The sequence below is a fragment of the Thermobia domestica genome, chromosome 12 (genome assembly GCF_964235325.1).
Source record: "Thermobia domestica chromosome 12, izTheDome1.hap1.1, whole genome shotgun sequence".
In the NCBI taxonomy this organism is placed as follows: domain Eukaryota; kingdom Metazoa; phylum Arthropoda; class Insecta; order Zygentoma; family Lepismatidae; genus Thermobia; species Thermobia domestica.
Window position 1 is genome coordinate 70,028,697 of NC_137465.1, and position 24,024 is coordinate 70,052,720.

The window sequence follows — 24,024 nt, forward strand, 5'->3', positions numbered from 1 at the left end:
CAAGACTGCACGAGGAAGATTTAAGGTTGATTCGATTGCAGTACAAAGATTGAAGAAGTACTACGAGAGACAGGAGAAGGAAAACGAGGGAGAGGAAGAAGAAGATGATGTTGACTTGGATATACAAGACGTTGTCGAGGATGCTACTGCGAATGCCTGCTGTGCCGAAGAACAGGAAGGAAGAAATAAGAGAGAGAAAGAAAAAGAACACTATGAAATTATTTTTAATCCTTCGGTAAACATGATAGAAAAAGAAGAAGATATTCCATCTGTGAATCTTCGTGAGGTTGTGATTGCCAACCAATTACCCACTTGGGCTGAAACAGGGAAGAATTGTTCCAGTTTGAAACCGAAGTTCAGTGCCAAGTATGCAATCAACAAGAAAATCAGTGTCTTTCGAGGAGATATCGCTATGATTAAAGCTGACGCCGTTGTCAACCCCACAAATGAATTACTTATTCCATTAGGAGGAGCAGACAGAAGTATCCAAGAAGCTGCAGGAGAAGAATTTCGTAAGGATTGCGAGAAAATACGTTCTTGAAAACCAGGACAAGTGAAGATTGCTCCAGGCTATAATCTCCCCGCTGATTATGTATTATTGACGTGTGGTCCCAGAGATGCGAACAAGAAGACTTTGGAGAATTGTTATAACAATTGTTTTGATTTTGTGTTGAAAAATCAGTTTTCAACTGTGGCTTTTCCTTGCATCGCTGCTGGTGCATTTCATTTCCCTAAGGAACCTGCTGCGAGAATTGCATTGCTGAGTACACGAAAATTTTTAGAGGATCATGTGGACAACGTAGACCGTATTGTATTGTGTATTTTCGACAAGGAAAATTGGGATCTCTATCAGCGTCTTTTACCTGTGTATTTTCTCTTGGAAGAAGGAAAAGTAGCGGAAGCTGTTTCTCTGCAATGAAGTTTTTTTTTTAAAAAAAAGGGGAAAAAAAGAAGACGGTTCTCAAAGGAAGATTTGATGGATAAGGAAACATCTGTGAACTTGGTGACGAATTTTGTTTTGACACTGGCCATGTCATTATGGAATTTGTTTTGATTTGTTTGTATTTCTAAGTCTTGCCGGCAATAACAATTACAACGAAGATAAGGAGAAAAAGGAGTACTCATATAGACATCATTGTTTTTTTAGTTACTTAGAACTGTTGGTTAACTTTGTAGAACACGTTCTTTTTCTTGGTCATCTAATCAACATCTTATTGATACATTATGTTTTGCAGAAGAAAACTAGGGAGATAGACGCAACTATGAATTGATATTTGTATACTATCTATGTTATGATAGTGATGAAGAAGGAATCCCTACGTTTTTTGCATTTTTCAAGATGCATTTTATAACCCAAATGTGGATGTAAAGAAGAATGAAGTTTTTCTTTCCCTGGATTTTTGATTCGATACTACGATTTGTTATTAGTTATTGGGAACATACTCAGTCAATGTATTCTTTTCAAAGGAATATACACTGTTATAACCTCTTGTGTGATTTTAGTGATCTTTTGGAATGATCAATTTTTCATCGCCTGCAGTGTATATAGTAAACTTGCGTATTTCATCATGAAAATGACTTGGGATTTATGTATGATGAAGATTTATGCTTATTTGATATATACTTTTGTATATTTGAAGATTTGACTTGATTCCACATTTTCCTGTGGGTATACGTACTTTTACTTTTGTATATATAAAAAAAGAAGTTTTTTTTCTTTTTTTTCTTTTATCGCATATTTAGTTAGGGATTTAGGAATATGTTTGGTGATAGTCTGTCATGTTGATTTCTTTTAAGGTTTTAATAGTCAGTGCAGAGGGCTATAACTCTGCCAACACGTTGGTCATTGTGGAACTAAATTCTTTACAATTCGTTTTTCTAAAACCTGAAATCAACATTCTTTTGTATTGTTTTATCTATTCTTTCTATGGGTAGCTAGATTAATTTTTCTTCTACCGCGTAATAATTATTTTGATTATAGAGTTACAATTTTATTGGAATTGGAATTTTTATTTACTATATATATATATATATATATATATATATATATATATATATATATATATATAGATAGATAGATAGATAGATAGATAGATAGATAGATACGTATGGATTATGATTTATTTATTACTTTTGCATTTTTCCCCCTGATTTTTCGTCGTTTTTTTATTCATTCCATTATTTTATCCAATTATTGTCCCTATTTTCGTATATTACGTGTTTTGGGCAGTCATTGACTGTATCCCCTAAATTTTGTGATGTCACTATTATATACCTGTCTACACTACTCCTATGATCTACTTGTACTGAATGAACTTTCCAGTTATGTGATGTGTAAGGACATTGTACCTGTGATTTCCAGATCTACATTTGTGCTTAGTGATGCTGTGTTTACAACATCGACGTTGCTGTGCTTACGTCATTTGGCATTGACTGTTCTGCTATCAACTGTGTTAGTGTGTGAAAATTTCTGCTGTACTCATCATTTCTTATCATATGATTCTTTCCAGACTATATTTGCTGCTGTGTTTTTATCATGAAGACAAAATGGAACTACAAAGATGCTAATGATTTTTTTTAAACAGAAATTCTAAAAAGTAATTTTTTTGTCTCCGAAATGTTTTCATTCGGGACTTTGATTTCAGGGGGGGATGTGAAGATATGTGTATTTGGACATATGGAAAAGTATCTTATTTTGAACAATGGGACATTTTATTTTAAAAGAACATTTCAGTCAAAAGCATCTTCATTCGTTTCAAATTAAATCACCTTTCGATTTTTTTTCTAAGTTCATTTGCCTTTGCTGTCTGTCATTTACTTCTTACGTTTGTAATTTCTTAATTAATAAAATAACAGATTGCTTCCCCGTCAGCATTCCTATCATCACCTTACCTTGGTTAATCTACAACCATGCACTTTCTTCATCGAGACGCGAAGCAGAGTGAATAACCCAGGACATGAACCCGGAAAGAAGGCCAGACAAAATCGATTGAAAGACTATTGGAAGGGACAGTCGACATGGAGCGAGAGACGAGTTAGAATGTAGACCGCTAGCTTCATTTGAAATTTACGATTGATAGCCTTGCTCTGTCTTAGAGAGCGCCTTTGATTCAACGACGATGTATTACTTTTTAAGAAGAAGTTTTAAGTTTATCTAAAGTTGCGGTCTTCGTGAAGTTGGTTACTCTGTCCGGGTTTCGCCGACTCTTAACCCTGGTTACTTGAACGACCAGCCAGCCAAACAGAAGGATGGACGGACGTCGGCCTGTTGGAGGGATCCTCGAGAGGACAACGATCAGACCTGCAAGTAAGTGCAAGTAGATTAACCTATCCCGAAAGTTACTCCCTTCTTGCCCCTTTTCACCCCCTTTAACATCACAGTCTGTTTCTTTTGTACATGTTGGATTTCATTTAAATGCAACCCAGGTTGGATCCCGTACCTCACATTTTGTTAAGTTCTATATTTACAAAATCCTGGGCGCAACTTGTCGGATCTGACATTCCCAAACACGTCAATTATTAACTCATCATCTGAGCTCTCAGACCGACAAGGGGCGACTGCACAATACTATATGTATTTCAGTTCTACAATGTCTATAATATCATTTCAAGTGAATCTTGTCCGTAACATGTCCGAGTAAACGAAAGTGAGTCTCTATCCAGTAAGTCGAATCATACGCCGATGGGGTAGTCTGATATCAACACCGTTTCTCTCTTGCTTTAGATGGAATCATTCCTCGAGTTGCGTAGATGGTATCACTCGTTATCATCTAGCTTATGTTTGTCTAGTAGCGGGCACTCCGTATTGTCTATTTACGACCACTATGCTGGTGAAGTAAAGCTTGATTAGCAACAGCTAGCTCATGTCTGTCCGGTAGTGGACACTACGTATTAATTATCACAATATATATACATATACATACATATATATTTCATGATCTAAGTATTAAGCTGCCACACTGCAAATTGTATGTAAATCCTCGAGTTGTCTTCATGTCATATCTTAGCTATAATGCTATTCACTAGTTTAGCAGGACGCGTCGAAGACGGTGGGCATACGCTAGTACTCACATTTTCGATGTGAGGGTGTCAGGGGTAGAGTCTAATTTACTGGTTGGTCTTGTACTTCCTATAATGTTTCTACAGTATTATTATTATTACCGCCGCTGTTAAATGTTAAGTTGTGCCGAGGGAAATATCCCCTTAACAGCTGGTTGCGGAAGTAGTGGAAACGTTATGTGTTTGGGGAGGAAGGTTAGTCGACACAGCCACATGCTTACTCCCTCTGCTGTGAGATGTTTTGTGAACAGTAATGTATCTGAAATTTCCTTCACTTGCTGTGATGCAGCCTACCAAAGATTATGTCCTGATATTTATTTGAAAATGTAAACAACTCTTGTTATTGAGGATACTGTTCAAATATTGCTGTTACTCATCTTTAGTTGTGTTGGTGCTAGAAGTTTTCTGAAATCTTTAAGGATCGAATACAGATGATTTTTTTCCTTTTTCTTTTCTGACAATTGAGTTTAGCTGTCTATGTTTACTAATGCCATTTTCAATATTATACGTTGTTTGCAAGAGAGTTAAATAAATATGATTACAAGGTACGTGGTGTTGTTTCGAAATGATGATTGTTTTTATTCTTCCTCCTTCTCCATACCGGCGATGCCATTAGTGTGCAAGAGTCTGGATTTAAGTTACGTTGTGCTTATTGGTCTATAATTGTAGCGTAAGAAAGGAATATATCGGCGACCCAATATTTTTTTTTCTCCTTTCCCCTAACGTCAGCTACGAACTAGAGTAAATGTTACGTTTCAAGTTTGGCTTCCCGTAGCCAGGATTTAACATGGTACTTTTCAAGTCTGGCGTACACAGCCAGAATTCTAATTACTGTAAAATGTAACGCCACAAGTTGGCTACCCAGCCATAGAATCGAACTAGCGTAAATAGCGCTTTCCATATTTTTGATCATGAAAACTAAGGAGGGTCCCCTTCGGACTTGCGTCGGAACAGTATTGCCATTGCAACCTTTGCGATACGGAATAAACAGTGATCTGTTCAAAGACGTAAAAAATATTGGTCCGTATTTTGGTAAGAAAAATGATGTTAGAGGTTGTTTTATCGCTGTTTCGTCTTGGACATGCACCAGCGAGAAGCCCCTCTGAAAAATGTAAGAAATCTTGTTAGAGCTGGTGGGTGACATCCAGAAGTCCTAAAGTGCAGAAGTCCTAAAATGCAGAAGTCCTAAAAATATGGGCACTAGACCTAAATTTTAGGACTTCTGCACTTTAGGACTTCTGCATTTTAGGACTTCTGCACTTTAGGACTTCTGCATTTTAGGACTTCTGCACTTTAGGACTTCTGCATTTTAGGACTTCTGCACTTTAGGACTTCTGCCGTTTAGGACTTCTGCCATTTAGGACTTGTGCCTTTATCATTCACTTGCTTTAGTTCTGAAATTCGCCACCACCACACGAAATTGGGACGATGCAGCAACTAGTTGGCAATAATGTTACGAACGTATCTAATTCCAACAGTAACAGCTATATTTGTACTACTAAGATCGTTATTATCACTATCTGTTCTGCACTTATACACGAATTACATAATACAACCTATTTCATTCTAAGAATTAATTACATAATTTGTTAAGAAATTCGTTTCTTTCGAATGGAGATACGAGAATCCCAAGACAAATTCCTAAAACAAGAATAAATAAATAAATAAATAATAAAAAAATGTTTAAAAAGAATATTTTACCAGACTTCTGAAACCAAGCAAACATTCAGAATTGCAATATATACTGTGCGGAGCGTATTTTATTAAGAGTAGGACAAAAATCCACCAAAGTTTACTTAATTAGGACAAAAGCTCACTAGACATTTCACGAGTGAACATTAAATACCAACTGTATACATAAAGAACGCAGTAAATTTAAAATTGAGCAAAGAACATTTATTATGCAATACAGTGGGTGACATTAATAAGTCTTAAATGGCACAAGTCCTAAAAATATAGGCATTAGGCCTAAATTTTAGGTCCTGTGCCATTTTTGCAGAAATTACTACATAGTCATTTAGGGGTGTAGCCTGCAAATTTTTCTAGGGGAGCATGATTTTTATATATTAAAAGCAAATCAAAAGTTTATTTCCAGATTACGAAAGCTTCAATAAGACAATAAATTTATACATATTACACATGTACACAAATACATAATATTATTATATTTCCAGTTAGTTCCTTTTTGAAACCTGGACCTTGACAGAGCGTAAATTTAAAATCACAGCTTGTGGGAAATGTACGAATCAGGTAGTTATAAGAAATCGGAAACTGTTCATGGAAATCCATTTGTTTGACTGTATTTATCTTCTGTACTCTTATATAAAAGAGTAAAGATGAGTGATTTTTTGGGCATACTACTACAAGTAGAGTCGTTAAATTTTAATTATAAAATATAATTTTCTTATGAAAGCAGGACATAAGAAAGAATTTTTGGAAATAAGTATCGTAAAACGGGTGGGGCAAGATTTTTTTAAAGGGTAGTGTATCTCGCAAGTTTCTGAAGCTAGTAAAATGAAACTTGGCATATAATCTTTCCTGTTAAAAAAAACTGAAAATTGAACACATAAAAAGGAAAGAGCAAAGGGAGCACTTTTTTAATGTTCGAATTCCCCATTACTTACTCAGAAAATATGTAAATAAATTAAGGAAGGATTTGTTTAAGCTAGATGCGTGAAACTCGGTATTTGAACTTTTAACTAAAAGTAATAAAATACTATATGTTTCAGTATCTTGAAAATTACACTTCTAAGGGGAAGGAGGGTCAATTTCTATAATATTAAACTATCCCACTGCTTATAAGATTTGGGCAGAAAACTCTTTTTCCTTTAGGCCTCGGTTATTCCAGTTAAGCAAATGAGAGTACAAAGTGGCTAATTAATTAGGTTCTTTTAATTATTTTAACATGTTGACGTAGTTTAATTCTTTTAAAACTGTATTCTTTCACATTCTATTATAAACATCCTTCATTTGCTGTAATTATTAAACACGTTTAAGAACAAAAGAGTAACTCATAATAGAAACAATTTCTGCAGGAACAACTGGTAGGATTCAGCCTCTTGTTGTGTTCTTTAGGCCGTTAAAAATTTTCTTGAGACATTTTTCTGACACTGTCCTTCTCTACAACTATAACATGAATTTACATCTCCGTAATAATATAATTAAGATCTCATCACTGATTCATAATCAGTTTTCTTTTCCTAGATTTGCTAATCTTATTGGGTATGCATGATATAAAAGCGGTTATTGGAAGAAAAACCATCTGTGTTTGAAAATTTTCTTTCAAAGATTGTGCAGCATTTTGCGATTTGTGCACAGTTATTGTCGTAATAAGGTGTGTGTGGTGTACACAATGTTTATGCATCACACACTTTTTTACTATATATCATTACCGTAAAACGTTTTCCCAATCAATTAATAATTATAATATTTGAGGATATAAGAAGTTCTGACATAGAGTGAAGCGAGGGGACTCACTATAAATAAGTAACCCTTGCCAATTACAGAAACATTTAATTTTTATTTTATTTATTAATTTATATATTCTACTTCGTGAATTTATTTCTCCCTAACGAATAATTTTCATTTTGAAGAGTGGACGTTTCGGTGTAAACATTAGAACTTTTACACCGAACCAGCCTGACCTTAACCGGCGAACGTCCTTACACCGAGCAATCCGTACACCGAAACGCCCTGCACCAAAACGTCCTACACCGAAACAGCCGTATCCCAGGAGTAGTTAATTACGAATATGACAATTATTTGCTACAGAAAGACTTCTGTACAAGAAATATATGTGTAAAAATAATTTACTTCAAAACAACACAAGGAAAGCAAAATTTATGACGTACATAACTAAAACACAATATTATGTTACTAATATGAAGTCAATGGTGTGGAAATAGAGAAAAACAGACATTATGAAAGATCTGGGAATCACATTTGGTAGAAAGTTAAAATCTTGTCAACATAGAAATATATCATGGAAAGAGCAAGAAAGGACAATAGGCTTCATTTATTTATTTATTTATTTATTTATTTATTTATTATTTCAGAACGATAGAATAGGTATTTATACAAATAACTTGTAAGAACTAAGGCTCTGTAATATGAAACAGTATATCTAAAACTTGACTAACAGATTGACAGTATTCTTCTTACGGACGCGATGGTAGCGCCACAAGAGATTTTTAGGACTTCTGCACTTTAGGACTTCTGCACTTTAGGACTTCTGCCTCGGTATGATTTTTAGGACTTCTGCCTTTTAGGACTTCTGCATTTTAGGACTTCTGCACTTTAGGACTTCTGCACTTTAGGACTTCTGCACTTTAGGACTTCTGCCATTTAGGACTTGTGCCGCGAAATAATTTTTAGGACTTGTGCATTTTAGGTCTAATGCCGTTTAGGACTTCTGCATTTTAGGACTTCTGCCATTTAGGACTTCTGCCGCGTCCCCGAGCTGGTTTTAGGACTTGGAAGAAAACCCAAGAAGTTACAGCATACATACATGCAGTGATGTTATGAGGGCGTTTATGACAGTGTTTTAATAGTAAATTCCCCCTAGACTTTTTTCTGCCTCACCGGGCGCTATTTATGTTGTTTTATAGTTGGTTTCCCCAAAGCGAACCTAGCTGGGAGAGAGAAGGCGTTTACGCTTGCCTGTTTTTAGCTAGTCCCCCTAGACTTTCTGCATCATTGAAGACCGTTCATTTCGTCTTTTTGGTAATAGGATTCCTAACTGAACGTTTACTGCAATACTGGGAGAAGGGAGTATGCCCGTATCTGTTGCTAGTAGGTTTTCCCAACTGAATACTTTTTACTTTACTGCGAGAAGGGGTGTCTGTGCCCGTATCTGTTGCTATTAAACATTCCCAACTGAATACTTATTGCAATACTGAGAGGAGTTATTCATGCCCTATTCACCCTAATAGTTCATCTTACTGTTAAGTCTACTCATACTTGTATTGATCGTCAATAGTTTAGTTTAATGTTAAGATCACCAAAACATATATGGACTTTTATGGGGGTATTGAAAATGCCTCAATCTTGCGGATGAGAGAAACCTAGCGCATGAAAGACATGTTTTGCTTATGTTAGTATTACCTAGTGGCTCACATTAAAATTGAAATAGCGAATATGTACTGACACATCATACAATGAAGACATATGCAATAAAATATACTATTTATTGAAATAAACAGTAATCTACTCACCATAAATATATATATATATATATATATATATATATATATATATATATATATATATATATATATATATATATATATATATATATATATATATATATAATTATACGGGACAATGTCTGACATACGTGTGTGTTATCCAACTAGCGTCTAATTCAGAATTCTGCCGCTAGATGGCACTAGTAGTACCGATGATGGTATATATGATTTACTATAGGACAGGATGTTTATTAATGATTTACTATAGGATTACTATTGTCAAACTAATGGAACTGATAATCAGCTAGGAAACTTAAAAAACAAATATTTTCTGTATTTTGACTATCTTTTGAAGACATGGGTAGTAGTAGTGGAATAAAAGTATGGGGTATCCCAAGAAAGAAAAAAAGTATAGAAGGAATGTAATAATATTGCCTTCAAAAGACATATTTATTTATTTAACAGCTAGTAATATAGTTACTCGGAGTGTTGTGTTGGTGCTGGTGTTTGGAGTTGAGTTTAACGATCTGCTCAACAGCGAGACTACACGAGACATGGCCCTACAGCCTGTAGACTACAGGGTAATGTTGGATACGAACCAGATAAACTCCCGCCAGGAATCAAACCCTTGGGAGTATTATTAACAGATTCGCTTGCCGTAGGAAGCTATGAACAAAATTTAGTTGTGCTCGTACGAAGAAGTCGCTGTTAACTTATTTGTTCTTTCGGTATTATTTACAATAATACTCCCTGTTAAAAATGGAATGTGGGACTAGAAACTGTTTCGAACGAATAAAAATTACACGTCAAAGGTGCGTAGGTTAACCGCTCAGCTATAGAGGACCTGTGATAGTGTTTGGAATTATCCTGAATGTGAGACCAATGTTCTACCACTTAACTCCTTTAGGATCCTGGCATTTTGTGCTATTTTTTAGACTTTCAGTCAAGCAGCTACTGCAAAGTCACTATTTATCCTAGGATCATGGTCCATACCTCGTTCTCTTCAGAATAGAGCTGGCTTTCAAATGGTATCACTTGCATGCCCATACCATATACCAGAAGCGGGAAAAAATGTCAAAATGAAAATTTCGGAGGGAAAAATTTTTTTCTCGAACTTTGCCCCCCCTGGACCCCCCTGTGTGATCGTAGCAATCTAAAAAAATCTGATAAATAGTACTTGGTATACTGAATGTGTGTACCAAATTTCAAGTTTCTATCTTGAATAGTAAGGGCGAGAGAATTTGTACCAAAAATTCCCACAATGTCCCAAATTACCATAAAACACTATGATCTCAGGGAAAAAAATTCCTGAGACATCCCTAATTACCCTAGGACTATAATTCGCCAATCATTCTCTTCAGAATAGAACTGTCTTTCAGGCGGTATCATTCACATGTCTCCATCATGTATCTAAGGCGGGAAATTCCTGAAAAAAGGGATTTTTGGGGCAAAATTTCCCTTTTTTCAACTTTTGCCTCTCTGGACCCCCCTGTTTTTACGCAGAAATCGGAAAAAACTTCTGGTAAATACTACTCGGTGGACTGAGTGTTTGTGCAAAATTTCAATCTTCTACGTGAAAAAATACCCTACCATGCCCCACTTTTACCCTATACAGAAGTATATTTGGATAAAAATTCACTGAGACGGTCCTAATTACCCTAGAATAATAATTCAACCGTCGTTCTCTTCAGAATGGAACTGCCTTTCAGACGGTATGACTCACGTGGTCCTATCATGTATGTGAGACGGGAAAATGACGAAAAACGGAATTTTGGGGGTAAAAAATACTTTTTTTTTACCCCTTTGCTCCTCTGGTTCTCCCCTGTTTTAGCACTGATATCGGAACAAAAAATCTGGTAAATACTACTCGGTGGACTGAATGTTTGTGCAAAATTTCAATCTTCTACGTAGAAAAATAAGCCCACCAAAAAATATTGAACATAGGCTTAGAAAATGAGAAAATAAATTTTTGACTTATGACGTCATCACCTCCTATGTCTGGACGCAGGACGGTCTGAAACCATACGTAATGTCTTCTACAAGGCCTCTGGACTTGGAAAACAAAAAAGACCGGACGAAAAAGCTCAAATAGAAGAGAAATAACGCAATGTACCATGAAAAACGCGTATGGTACAAATTGTACCATAGGATACCAAAAGGGTTAAGGCAGTTTGCGCGATCAGTTTAACGTACTATGATTATATCCTTTAAGCTAAGAGAGACAGTTGTTGGTGACAAATGAATGCCATTCTAAACAAGATGCACAAGAGGTGAGCACTTTACCACTGAGCCATTGCAATCCGAAAAAAAGTATGGATTCAGTAAGCACCATGGTTCTGCAAACATGTTCCTATCTTTCTCAACAACAATTTGATAGTTCACATCATTTATTTCTTTCCCAACATGTCGATCTTGAGATTCAATAGGAATGGATGAATATATGATCATGGTTTAAACTGGTTACATGAATACATGTATATTGGTCAAGAACTTTTTGAATGATTTTGTTTATTCAATTACTATTTTAAGAATGACTTCTTTATACTTTCACACAGATTTTAACAAGGAAGTTCTTTCAGAACTAAAATAATTAAAATTAAGAGAAATAAGCTGTGGTCCCTACGGAATTTTAATATGTTACACATTACGAAAGAAAGAATACAAAATAGGAATTGAATTCCTCAAAGCAATACGGAATATGGCTAACGTGCTGATATATTTGTCATCAATTCTTTGGAAAAATAAAACTATTAGGATTAATTCCAAATTTTGTCTATCTTTTCTGTTTTGAAGACTAAATAACTGATAAGTAAGCACTACAAAAGTTAGGGCTGACATACATTGTACGTCATATAGTTAAAGCTTTTGAATACCAACAAGATGAATGGTCTCAAGAACCTGAACTGAAATCTTTCTTTCTAGCGGGTATGAAGAACCCCTTTTAAGACAAGTGGATGAATTAAATGAGATGAAGGGAGACATGAGTGTGGGGGATCGAACAAGAAACCATTGCATTAGAGATGTGTAGCCTAATACAAATACCTATAAAGATATTTGAGTATGTACTTGTTTGAATGTACAGCATATATGTTCCAGAAAAAAAGAAAACAGATAAATAGGAGATATACTACACCTTATCCGTAAAAATAAATTCCAATTTCATGAAATAGTTATTCGAACATAAGAAGGAGGAGTGCAGGGTTGTGTTGGAAACTTCATAATTTGCACAGTTTACTAAAATATTGTTAGGAATTAATTTTTCTTTGAGCTTTTCATCATCTAAGGATATGTTAAGTATCAAGGTCACAGTATCTATCTATCGATGGAAAGTGTACTCTGCTGTGATCAATATTAGCATTCCGAGATTATCGAGTATAAATGTGAATCTACGTGTTTGCAGCAAAGACCAAAATAGATGGTTTGGCCAGCAAATGCAACATATGTCCGCAACCTACAGTATGCAATGCCAACATTGTCATGGTCCTTAACACTTAACGGGTTTTCGTTACCATTTGATTTTACCTATTGCGTTTGAAAAGTATTGTTTTCAGGTATTGTTCGTTTTGGTTATTTGTGTACATACTTTCTGCGATAGTAGAACAGCTGTTGCCTCCTGGTGATAACTCTGCTGAATTTTACGCGGAAAGTAGTCTGTGAATATATTGTTTTGCAAGCAGTGCCGGAAGCAAAGTGTGTTGAAAGGGGTAAAATGAGGGATAGGAAGACTTAAGCATGCTCAAAGTATAAAAATGTCCATTAGGAAGGCCTAAGCGTGCTCAAAGTCGGAAAATGACCATTAGAGAGACCTAAGTATGGTCAAAAGTAAGAAAATGAATAGGATCACCTTAGGATGCTCAAAGTGGGAAATGACGAATAGAAAGACCTAAGTGTAGGACAATCTAGTAGATAAGAATTAGAAAGGCCTCTCCTCTGACTTTTAAATATATTATACACTATAAGTGGGATAGTCTTTATTAAAACGAGAACAAAAATTAAAATATAACATTACTGGTTCAGCATGTACCGAAAATTCAAAATGTTACCACTTATGCATTGAAAAATAATTAGGTGGATACAGTGAACATTTTTTTTTCTTTCAAATATGTGAAAGCGAAAATGTTAGTCTTCTGATGAGAAGATGTAGTCATAAACTGAACATAAGAATACAAGTACACTCCATAATCATAAAAGAATTTAGTGGCAATATAAAATAAAAAACTGGTGTTTCAGGGTGAAATTGTTTTTCATTTATCATGCCATACTTGTTCAAACCTGTTTTAAGTGGGCGTTCCAAATAAAACAATAAAAGATCCGGTGAAAGTTCTACAATGGGGCTGGAGATTAGAAGGGAAAATGTCTAATGAAGGTACTGTTGAAGATGTATGCACCTGTTACTGCAATAACATTCACATAATAATTCAATGTCTAATAAACACGTTTCAAATGTGGGAGGCTAAAAGAAGAAGCTTGCTTCTTTGCAGTGGATATACAAGAGGACACAACAAACCATAACTGCATTCTGTTAGATAAAATATATTGAAGACAATTGTGATAAGCATTATTACTGATATGGACATACAAGATGAAATTCTGCATCAGTTTCAGAAGATGCATTACCGTACTTTTAATAAAATAAAACAATTTTCCATACTTACGAAAAACCAATTCATAATGATGCATTTATTATTCAACTGATAGATATTTTTGCAGAAAAAATTTAAGAAGTTGTTAATTCAGAATAAAAACCAGTGTGATTAAAAACTACGAACTGTGTTCACGATTGAAAAAAAACAGCAATTGATAGAACTGTGTTCCATTGGATGATTGTTGTAGTATTTTGTGTCTGTATGTGTGTGTTACACATAAAAAGGGTAAAAAGGATTGCTATGACTTCATTTTTTGTGAACGTAAAAAATTGATAACTGAATTTTACTATTGTAATTGTCTAAGAAAGTTTAAAATAGTTACTGTGCAGTGTAGTGCAGTGCATTATAGGCAAAACCTACTCCTGCAGTTTTGAACAGTCAGGGAAATCAGGGAAATTATATTATCTTGTATATTAATTATTTTTTATTGCTTTAAACTGTCTATCGTAAATACTTTGAAGCATTTTAAGAGAAAATTCTTAGTTTTGATATTAATTAACATTTACTACATAAAATAATGGATAAAAAGAGTAACATAAACATAAAATAGAAACACCAATACATATTTTTTGATATACTATACAGGGTGTGGACAAAATTCTGGACTGGGCTAAATATTTGAGAAACTGTAAATGCAGTCGATCCGAAGTCATTTTGGGTCCATGTTCGTTGTAGGGAGAAACTTTATAACGTGGTCTCCATATTGGAATCAACTTATATATTTTAAATGGCAATATGATCGTGTGACAACAACCTCGTTCGAAGAGAAATACAACGGTAGAGTATTTTTTTAAATCTGCAACAGTTTTGAAGTAGTAAATGAATTTAGGATAGGTTATGTTATCTTTCAGACTTAAATTTTGTTATGTATGGAGCACTGTATGGAGGAAACTGACTGTCTCTATTTTTTCTTGTAGGTAGGATGGGATGTTAATTCGAGAAGAAAGAATCGAAACTATCCTTTCGGCTGGAGGACACGATTAGGATGTCGCTCATTGAAGACGGCTGCTATTATTGCTGAACCGCATCCTCTAAGTCGAAAATGTTTGTTTCAAGCCTCAGCTGCCTCCTCTCACAGTTGCTCAATAGGCAAAATAGCATATTTTATGATCGCTGGGCCATGAATTAAAACTCTATGTGGGGTTGGAGTCATCGGGTACCATAGTTTCACATAAAGTTCTGAAGTAGCAGTAACGAAGTTCTGAAGTATCTCCACATCTATTTCATGGCTACTAGAAATTGCCCCCAGAATAATCTTGATTCTTTTCTAAGTTCAAAAGTGTATAACAACATATATATATATATATATATATATATATATATATATATATATATATATATATATATATATATATATAGGGTGTCCGAAAAGTCCTTCCCTGATTACAGAAATTGACAACTCAGGCTAGAAATAAGATAGAAATATGAAACTGGTGTTGAATTGTTTACAAACTATAAAAGTTTTGGTCACATCAGTACACTTCCACATGAGCACCCTTGGTAGCACGTAGACTCCACCGTGTCTGCTGAGGTTCTTGGTAGACCAGACCTCGGAAGGTCAGCAACCGACCCTGTGTTCTTGAACTTCTCATACCAGACTTTAATGCTCTTGACATCAGGTGGAGTCCTCCCAAATGTTGTCTGGAACTGTCTCTGCACCGTGGTTGGTGATCGTGTCTCATGGTACCACAGGACACACTGTGCCTTCTCCTGGTTGGTTGGCATGGCTTCTTGTGCTTCTTACTTACGTACTACACACCTAAAACAAACAAAATTGAGACTTGGTAAAACAGAACAAACCTAACATAGACAAAAACTTTTATAGTTTGTAAACAATTCAACACCAGTTTCATATTTCTATCTTAATTCTAGCCTGAGTTATCAATTTCTGTAATCAGGGAAGGACTTCTCGAACACCCTGTATATATATATATATATATATATATATATATATATATATATATGGGCAAATTGAGAAGAAGAACTTGATATTGTTGTATTTGCTGAAATTTTTACTAGAAAATTGATTAAAAAATATAAAATTTATAAATACAAAGCCAGTTATTACAATGGTGAAAAAAATATTCTATTAAACTTCCATAAACTCAACTATTTTAACAATAGATTTAAGGACCTACAGGAGCAAACATTCGGGGGGCGCGGTGGCTCAGTGGTAGAGCGTTCACCTCCGGTGCTTAGAGTCGATGGTTCGATCCCAGCTGGCGCCGTGTGGACTTTGTGGTGGACAAGCACCGTGCTCGTGGGTTTTCTCGGGGTTCTCCCGTTTCCTCCCACTTTCTTCATTCCACCATTTCACTCATCTCTCATCATCTCCGTCTCCTTTAGCCTAACCGGCATAAACGTGGAACGTTAAACTACAGATTTCATTTCATTTCATTTTCAGGAGCAAAAATGTAAAATAAAAGCATGTTTCATAAAAGGAATGTGAAGATTTGTAAGAACCTTTAGTTATTCAACAGATCTAGTTCAACCTGTTACAAAATAAATAAATAAATCAATAGATAAAATAAAAAGTAGAATGCTTGCTTGTGTTCTCATCAAAATTTAAGTTTCGCAAGGTATTTACAAAGATAAAAACGTACTTTGAGGTTCTGTCTCTAAGAGGAAAAATATAAGTAAATAATCGAAAGGCTACCTACAGTTTGCAAAATTTTAAAATCTTTCATACCTCAACTACTAACTGGAAAAGATGTTATACTTTTGGTTCGAGCGTACCCCTTGTCTCCAAAGGAGGCGGAGATTTGTTATTATAAAGGTAACCAAGGAACTTTTGTCGCTTTTTCACCCACACCCTTCGAACATCGATATATCACCTAAGACGTACCTGGAAAATTAAAAATAGTTCCATCAGCATTGACGACCTTCTTCCAACGTTCTCGAAGGCCATGGATTCCATCGCGGTAGAACAGGTGATAATCGGATGGCGCAATGTCCGAGGAGTATGGCGGATGGAGGAGTGTTTCCCAACCAAGGCGTAGAATGGTGTCCTGGTCATCCTAGCCACATGGGGCTTAGCGTTATCCTGTAACAGGAGGATCACTGCGATTCAGATGTGCTGGCTCGAGTTTTGAGTTGTTCTTGAACACGACTCAACTGCTGACAGTACACAGTTGCATTAATGCTCTGACAAGCTCGTAGCTGATCTCGATGCACGATGCCACGAGCATTGCACCAAACACACAGGAGGACCTTCTTTTGGTGCAGTGCTCGTTCCGGCTGTTTTGGAACCGGTTTGTGTGATGCTAACCAATGATGACTGCGCCGTGGAGCTTCGTACAGGACCCACTTCTCATCATATGGCAACAATCTGTCCAGAAATGACTCCTTCCTCAGACAAGACAGCAAAGAAACACAGGTATCTGCTCGCGTTGCCTTCTGGCCCGGATCCAATCATGTGGAACACATCGACCCAAACTTGTAGTGCTTCCCAAGTTGATGGAAGTGCTGCCGAACGGTTTTTTCGCTCACACTGAATTGTACTGAAGTGTTATAAAAGAGCATTAAGAGCTATATATTTTCCAAACATGAAAAAGTTTTTCTATGAAAAGGTGAAAGAATGCATTAGCTGTCAAGTTCAAAAGGAAAAGTCTGGAAGGATTCAGTTTCATGCGCAGACTTATCCAAATTATGCGCCGTTCCAATTTGTAACCCTGGATGAAATTGGACCGTTTAAAAGATCTAAAAATCACCGGAATAAGTATGTTTTGGTTTTTGTAGACAATGCAACGCGGTATGTAATAGCAAGAGTTGTTCCGGCAATTACTGCAGAAATAATTGCACAAGTGATATTTGAGATAATTACGAAGCATGTAGTGCCCGAATATCTAAATTTGGACCGACTTTCAGGCCACAAGAGTAAAATAATGGAGGAAATGGCTGAAAGATTCGGGATGAATCTTCCTTTTGCAAATACAAATGCGCATTACTCCGTGGGAGCAGCGGAACGTGCAATCGGAACAATACAACAAATGATGAAGCACTATATCAATAAAGAATTTACTAATTGGGACGAGGTTTTACCCAGTATAATTTTTACGATAAATACTCAAGTACATGATGGAACAGGGTATTCGCCGTATTATCTGTTGACTGGACAAGAACCTAAGACATTCTTGGAACAGGATTTGGATATACCATGCGAAAATGTGGAAAATGAAACCAGGATACTGACTGTTAAAGAAGCAAGGAAGTTAGCCTATCGAAATTTACAAAAACGGTTTAGAGCACAGAAAAAGCAAATTGAGATCGGCAAACACGAACAACCAAGTTTTGAGATCGGTCAGGAAATTTAGATTAACGAGATGGTACGAGCTGGTATACCATGTTGTTTTGGCGGAAGATACAATATAAGAGGCGTTATATTAGAGAAAGTCAATAATAATTCCTATAGAGTAAAATATGAAACATCAAAAGGTGAAAAGAAAGTAGATACCGATGATAGGAGAATTAAACCGTTTGTAAGTTCGAAGGAAGAGAAGGAAGATGAAGAAGAGGAAGACCAGGATTCAGATAATGATGATTAGGAATGGAAGAAATAGAATATGGAGAAGGATGGAATTTTGGATTTTTTAGAAAGTAGTAAATATTAATAGAAAATAAAAATAATCTCTGCACAATGCATGTTTATGGGTGACCAGCCAGTAAGGCGGTTGGGACTTAACCAAAGCCTCATCAATATCTGAGTAAATGAAGATATGTTAACATTCTGAACCGATAAACATGTATTGGTCACAGAGATTAGTGAATTTTTTTGATTAGAGTATATGAATAATTAGAGAATTTTATATTTTGTACAGAAATTTAGCAAAGAGTGTACCTCAGGTATAACTAAGTAGAGAAATAAATAAACAATTAAATATATTCTCAAATTAAATACATAAATAATTAAATTGAATAAATAAATAAATTGCTAATATAAATAAAAAGGAATAAAAATAGTAATTCGATAATTTTAATTAATTTCAGAGTTCATTTGGAAGTCGAATAATTAAAAATAATATGATGTCCAGACTAATTTGGTACGGGATTTTGTTTGTGTTGGCGAAAGCAGAGGATGTAGATCAGCAGATAACGTTGCCAGAAATTGGATTAGCTCACTGAAACTGGTCGGAGTAACGGAGGACCAGAGCCGTTACTTATATTGGACTAGAGAGGTTTGAGACAAGGGAGGAATGAGACAATGGTTATAATTCTGTTCAGTTGGCAACACTGAAATTGTTCTTCCTGCAGGAGATAACGGCTCTGGATAGTTATTTGTTGAGTTGAAATCAAAAGAAGTGGACGCTACAGTTTAGAGCGGAGAGTGAAAAAACTGTTTTCAGGTAGGTCGAGTAAATGTAGGCTACTACTTATGGAATGTATTCAACAAGTATTGAACTGGATTATGTTTTATTACTATATGTACATTGAAAGACTCGAATTTCGATGTTCATTCGAAACACTCGGAATGTAATTTAGAACAAAGTAATTTACACGAAAAAGGAAAACCTGAGATGGCGGGAAAGGGAGGGTTCAGACATCTTCGGTGGGGAGGCTTGAGACGCCTCAAGCCTCCCTGCCAATGACTGTCTCAATCCTCCCACCATATATTGATTGATATGCCTATTATTTAATTTGCTAATAAGGTAATATTGAATTTAATGCAATGCATATTAAATAGGGAGAGAAAATAAGAATGTGAGCGTTGGTTAGTAAGCTACCTGCAGGCAGAAGTAGACTTCTGTAGGTGGTAAACATTTATTTGAAAAGTTCCCCTTAGATAGGGAACTATAGCTAATTTTCTGTGAATTAAAAATGATTCTTCGTTTTATCATTTTCTTAGGTCGGACGAAATGATGTCTCCTAGTTTTTGTTTGTCAACTCTACTGTGTGCTGTAAATCACTTCTTTATATCCTTATTCCTCTACGCATAACCACAAATTCCTTTTCAGTTCGGCTGCACATTTTAGCCTACTAACGTGATATTTGAGCTGAAAGGTTATCCTTCAATTGTCATATTATTCAGTTAAGAATACTTTTACACGACAAAATTTCGTTAGATTAGATTAATTTTCTGTATGATGTGAAAATTTTTATTCAGTACAATTTGTCCCTTTCTACTTAAAAAAACAGAATTTTTACAAGGACAAGGAAATTTACACACAGAATTGTATGTTATACACGCATTTGATAGAAAATTTACATTCACAAAGATCATTATTGTAATAACATAAAATATTTTGTTGCGTTCAATATACAGAAAATAAAAATATCACCACACGAGAGACAGACAACGAACCACCAAAAGCCGACAGATCAAAAATTTCAGTTAGATTATGTTGGGTTAAAGTAGGGAAGGTAAGGTTAAGTTAGATTAGATTCGCTTAGAAATATGACGTTCACCATGTCAGTGTTTTCAGTATTGCGGTTTCGTTGACTGCCTTTTGAGTTTTTAGTTGTAGATGGTTTAATCAGCACCCGAGATATTTTCCTTATTTGCCGAAAGTTGAGTTTTAGTTAAACTTTTGCGTTAATGTTCGTAGACTAATATGAAATAACAAGTTTATTTACAGGGCATAACTAGCATACATGTGAAAGCAATTTACAATTTGTGATTCGATGCAGTGAAGCGATGCAGGGTGATAAGGATTGAAAATCAAGGATGTTTGCCTCATACTGAGCCCAGCACTTATTCATATTATTGTAATATTAAAATTAAGGTCATAAGTCTCTAATAGTCTTGGTGCAATCTAAAAATTACAGGAGGGATCCTCAGGAAATTAAAATATTTTTTATTGTCACAGGTCTACAGAGAACTGAGAAGATAGTTTATTCACCTTCCTCATAAATCGTTCTCCAGATAGGTTAAAACAATAGTTTTAAAAATCGTTCTCCATATATTCTAAAGCAGTAGTTTAAAATTTTGAATTAATCCTTTAGCCTAAGTCAACGATTGCAATTTGTATTTTTTTCATTACAGGTAACGGTGTTAGGAACCTACTACAATGCCTTTTCGATGGAAGAGACGAACTGATCGTGTCACAGTTCCAGAGCATGTCATGGAAACTGCTGTGCGTGAAGTCATTAATGGCAGAAGACTACGATCAACCTCAAGAAGATTTGTAATAGATAAGCAAACTTTATCTCGTTATGTGAAGAAAGCAAAAGAAAGTGCTCCCGATGAAACTATATTTTATTTTCCGAACAGGAAGTGTTCCCAGATTTTTTCTGATAGAGAAGAAGCACTTCTAGAAGAATATCTAATTGCTGCAGCAAAGACAAATTACAGACTTTCGGTATTGGCTATTTGGTGAGTTGGCTTACGAGTATGCTTTAGCTAATCAAAAGAAAATGCCGCCACAGTGGGAACAGAGAAAAAGAGCAGGTTATGATTGGTATTTAAAGTTTATGCATAGACATCCCAATCTATCGCTTATAACTTCTCAAGCTACAAGTTTATCTCGAGCTACTAGCTTCAATAAAGCTAATGTTTCATCCTTCTTTACCAATCTAGAGCAAGTGTTGATGAAAGAAAAGATTGAGCCTCGTCAAATATGGAATGTTGATGAAACTGCAGTTACAACATGCCACAAACCTCTAAAAATAATTGCAAAAAAGGAGCTAAACAAATTGGTAAATCAACGTCTGCTGAAAGAGGTTCACTAGTCACAATGTGTTGCACAGTAAACGCAACAGGGAATAGCATTCTTCCGTTTTTTGTTTTCCCTCGTGTTCACTTTAAACAGCATATGTTGTCTGGTTCTCCAGTTGGAAGTTCAGGCACCGCTCATGTATCTGGTTGGATGACGAAGGAAATTTTTACATATTTTTGGATCATTTCATTAAACATTCAGGTTGTTCTCAGGAAAGAAAGTTTCTGCTACTGTTAGATAACCACGAGAGTCATATATCTATAGCTTCCATCCAGAAAGCCAAGGATAATGGAATAATATTGCTAACGATTCCTCCACATACAAGTCACAGACTTCAGCCACTGGATATGTCAGTGTTTTTTCCTTCAAATCATTCTACAACAAAAAAGCAGACGAATGGCTGATGTCTCACCCTGGAAGTACCATTTCAATCTATGAGATTCCTAATTTGGTGGGAGCTGCATTTCCTCTAAGCTTCACACCAAGGCATATTGTTAATGGTTTTAATAAAACAAGAATATTTCCTTTCAATAGAGATGTGTTTGATGAATCCGATTTTCTTCCTTCGACTAACACGTTGCCCTAAACCGCCTCTCATTACTGAAAATTATGAAAAACCATCTACAGGACAACAATCAAGCACATCTGCTTCCAATGCGATTCAGGTAGATCCTAGTGAGCAAGTAGTATCTTCCAGTGTAACCGTGAATGAAGATTTTATGATCAGTGGTCTTAGTGATTCGGCTATCGCAGCCGAAGACTCTCAGTATCTCAGTTTGCCAGTTACATTCAATGACGTAGAACCTTCTACAAGTCGTGACAATAACCACAAGGAATTATTTTCGTCAAGCAATAATCCCGGTAAGAGTACTGAAAGTGTGATAGTTTCTCCAACTGCATTTAGACCCCTTCCAAACGCTACACCAAGAAAAAATATTCTAACAGAAAAAAATAGGTTCCAGAGTCCTAACCGACACTCCAGTGAAGGAACAAATAGAAGCAGACGTACTTCTTCAGGAATCCAGAAAGAAAAATTGTAAGTCTCAAACAAAGGGATTGTTTCCAGCAGAAAAGAAAAGAAAATTTAGTAAACTTACTCCAGGCGATCATACTTCATCTAGTGAAAATCTTTCGTTTGATGATTCAAGTAATGAAATAGAATTTGAGGATAGTGATGAAAACAACTACGAAATGGAAGTGAATTGTATGGATGATATTGAAGTTGGTGACTTTCTTCTCGTAAAATTTCCAACTAAGAACACGTGCGTTCATTATGTAGGGCATGTGCAAAATGTTTGCCATGGTTATCAAGAATGTGAAATAAGTTTCTTACGCCGTAAGGACAGAAGCAAATTCTATTACCCTGATGTGCCAGATTTGGCAAATGTGCCATTGTATGACATTTTGTATAAGCTGCCACCTCCCTTGCATTCTGGAGGAACTAAGAGAATGAAGAGATACGTCATATTCTCAATTTCTTTTGCAAACGTTAATTTGCGATGATGGACATTGAAGACGCCTGTTTATAAGCAGGTTCTTGTACAGCAAGTAAGGATCCGTTTCTTTTGTAGAATTGAATATAATTGCGTTTGTTTTTGTGAATCATGTGAATGCTCACTAGTGGAATTCATATAGATCGTATACTTTTTGCCAGTTTTCGACGATTTCTTAAACTGGGCAAGAACCTCACTGGAAATCGGAGCCTCATTTGTGTTTCACATATAGGCCATAGGATTTGATTTCTTTTTTATCATTGTTTTTCTAGAATTTTAATCACATATAATAGAGTTTGTAATCATACAAACATTTTAATTTTGCTCTTTCTCACCATTTACATGATCTCACTGAAACTGGTCACAAACTTAATTTCGCGTGTATATAGGTCTAGAATATATTTGATCTTGAAAACACATTGTAGACCTAGTACAAAGATTTATTTTCATTGTATTCTAGATCTAAAATACGTGTTTTTGTTAATAAGTCTGCTTGTCAATAAATCCACATAATTTTGTCAACATGTAAATTTGTTAAGCTGTCTCAATCCTCCCTTGGGCATGTCTCAGACCTCCCTAACTTAGAGAGTTTTGAGACATTTCGGACAGTGTCAGAAAAATGTGTATAATTTTCTTCGTAATGCAAAATGGAACTCAATAAAATTTACATATATAGCTGAAACTTGAAGCTAACACAAGACAAAAATTCATTTAAGTATGGTCCATGGTTACAAAGAAAAAAATCTTAAGCGAATTTTGTCTCATACCTCCCTAGTCTCCCCTATATATATATATGTATACATATTGACACATCATATAGCAGTGGCAGCTGGTGAATGCTTGTTTCGCGTGTTGTAGTACGAACAATCGGAAACAGAAGATATAAACTGGATTCAATAACTAATCAACATAAATTTAGACGCACATACTGTGGTATGTGAAAATGAATATAATTATGGCGAAAAACTAAAAATAAGAAAATTTTATC

The 24,024-nt window shown here is 35.5% G+C and overlaps 1 protein-coding gene across 2 annotated transcripts in view; it reads left to right on the forward strand.

The window, feature by feature from the left end:
• Positions 1 to 23,554, forward strand: part of LOC145666500 (uncharacterized) — an 89,874-nt gene extending 66,320 nt beyond the window's left edge. The window contains exons 2-3 of one of the 2 annotated variants that reach the window (XM_081733767.1): positions 18,878 to 19,233; positions 20,871 to 23,554. In XM_081733767.1, the coding sequence (XP_081589893.1) occupies positions 22,041 to 22,583 (543 nt within the window). In that variant the 5' untranslated portion in view covers positions 18,878 to 19,233; positions 20,871 to 22,040 and the 3' untranslated portion in view covers positions 22,584 to 23,554. Of the gene's footprint in view, positions 1 to 14,808; positions 15,134 to 18,877; positions 19,234 to 20,870 lie in introns of those variants that run through there. The other variant, XR_014127761.1, reaches the window with a different exon arrangement.
• Positions 23,555 to 24,024: the final 470 nt, after the last annotated feature.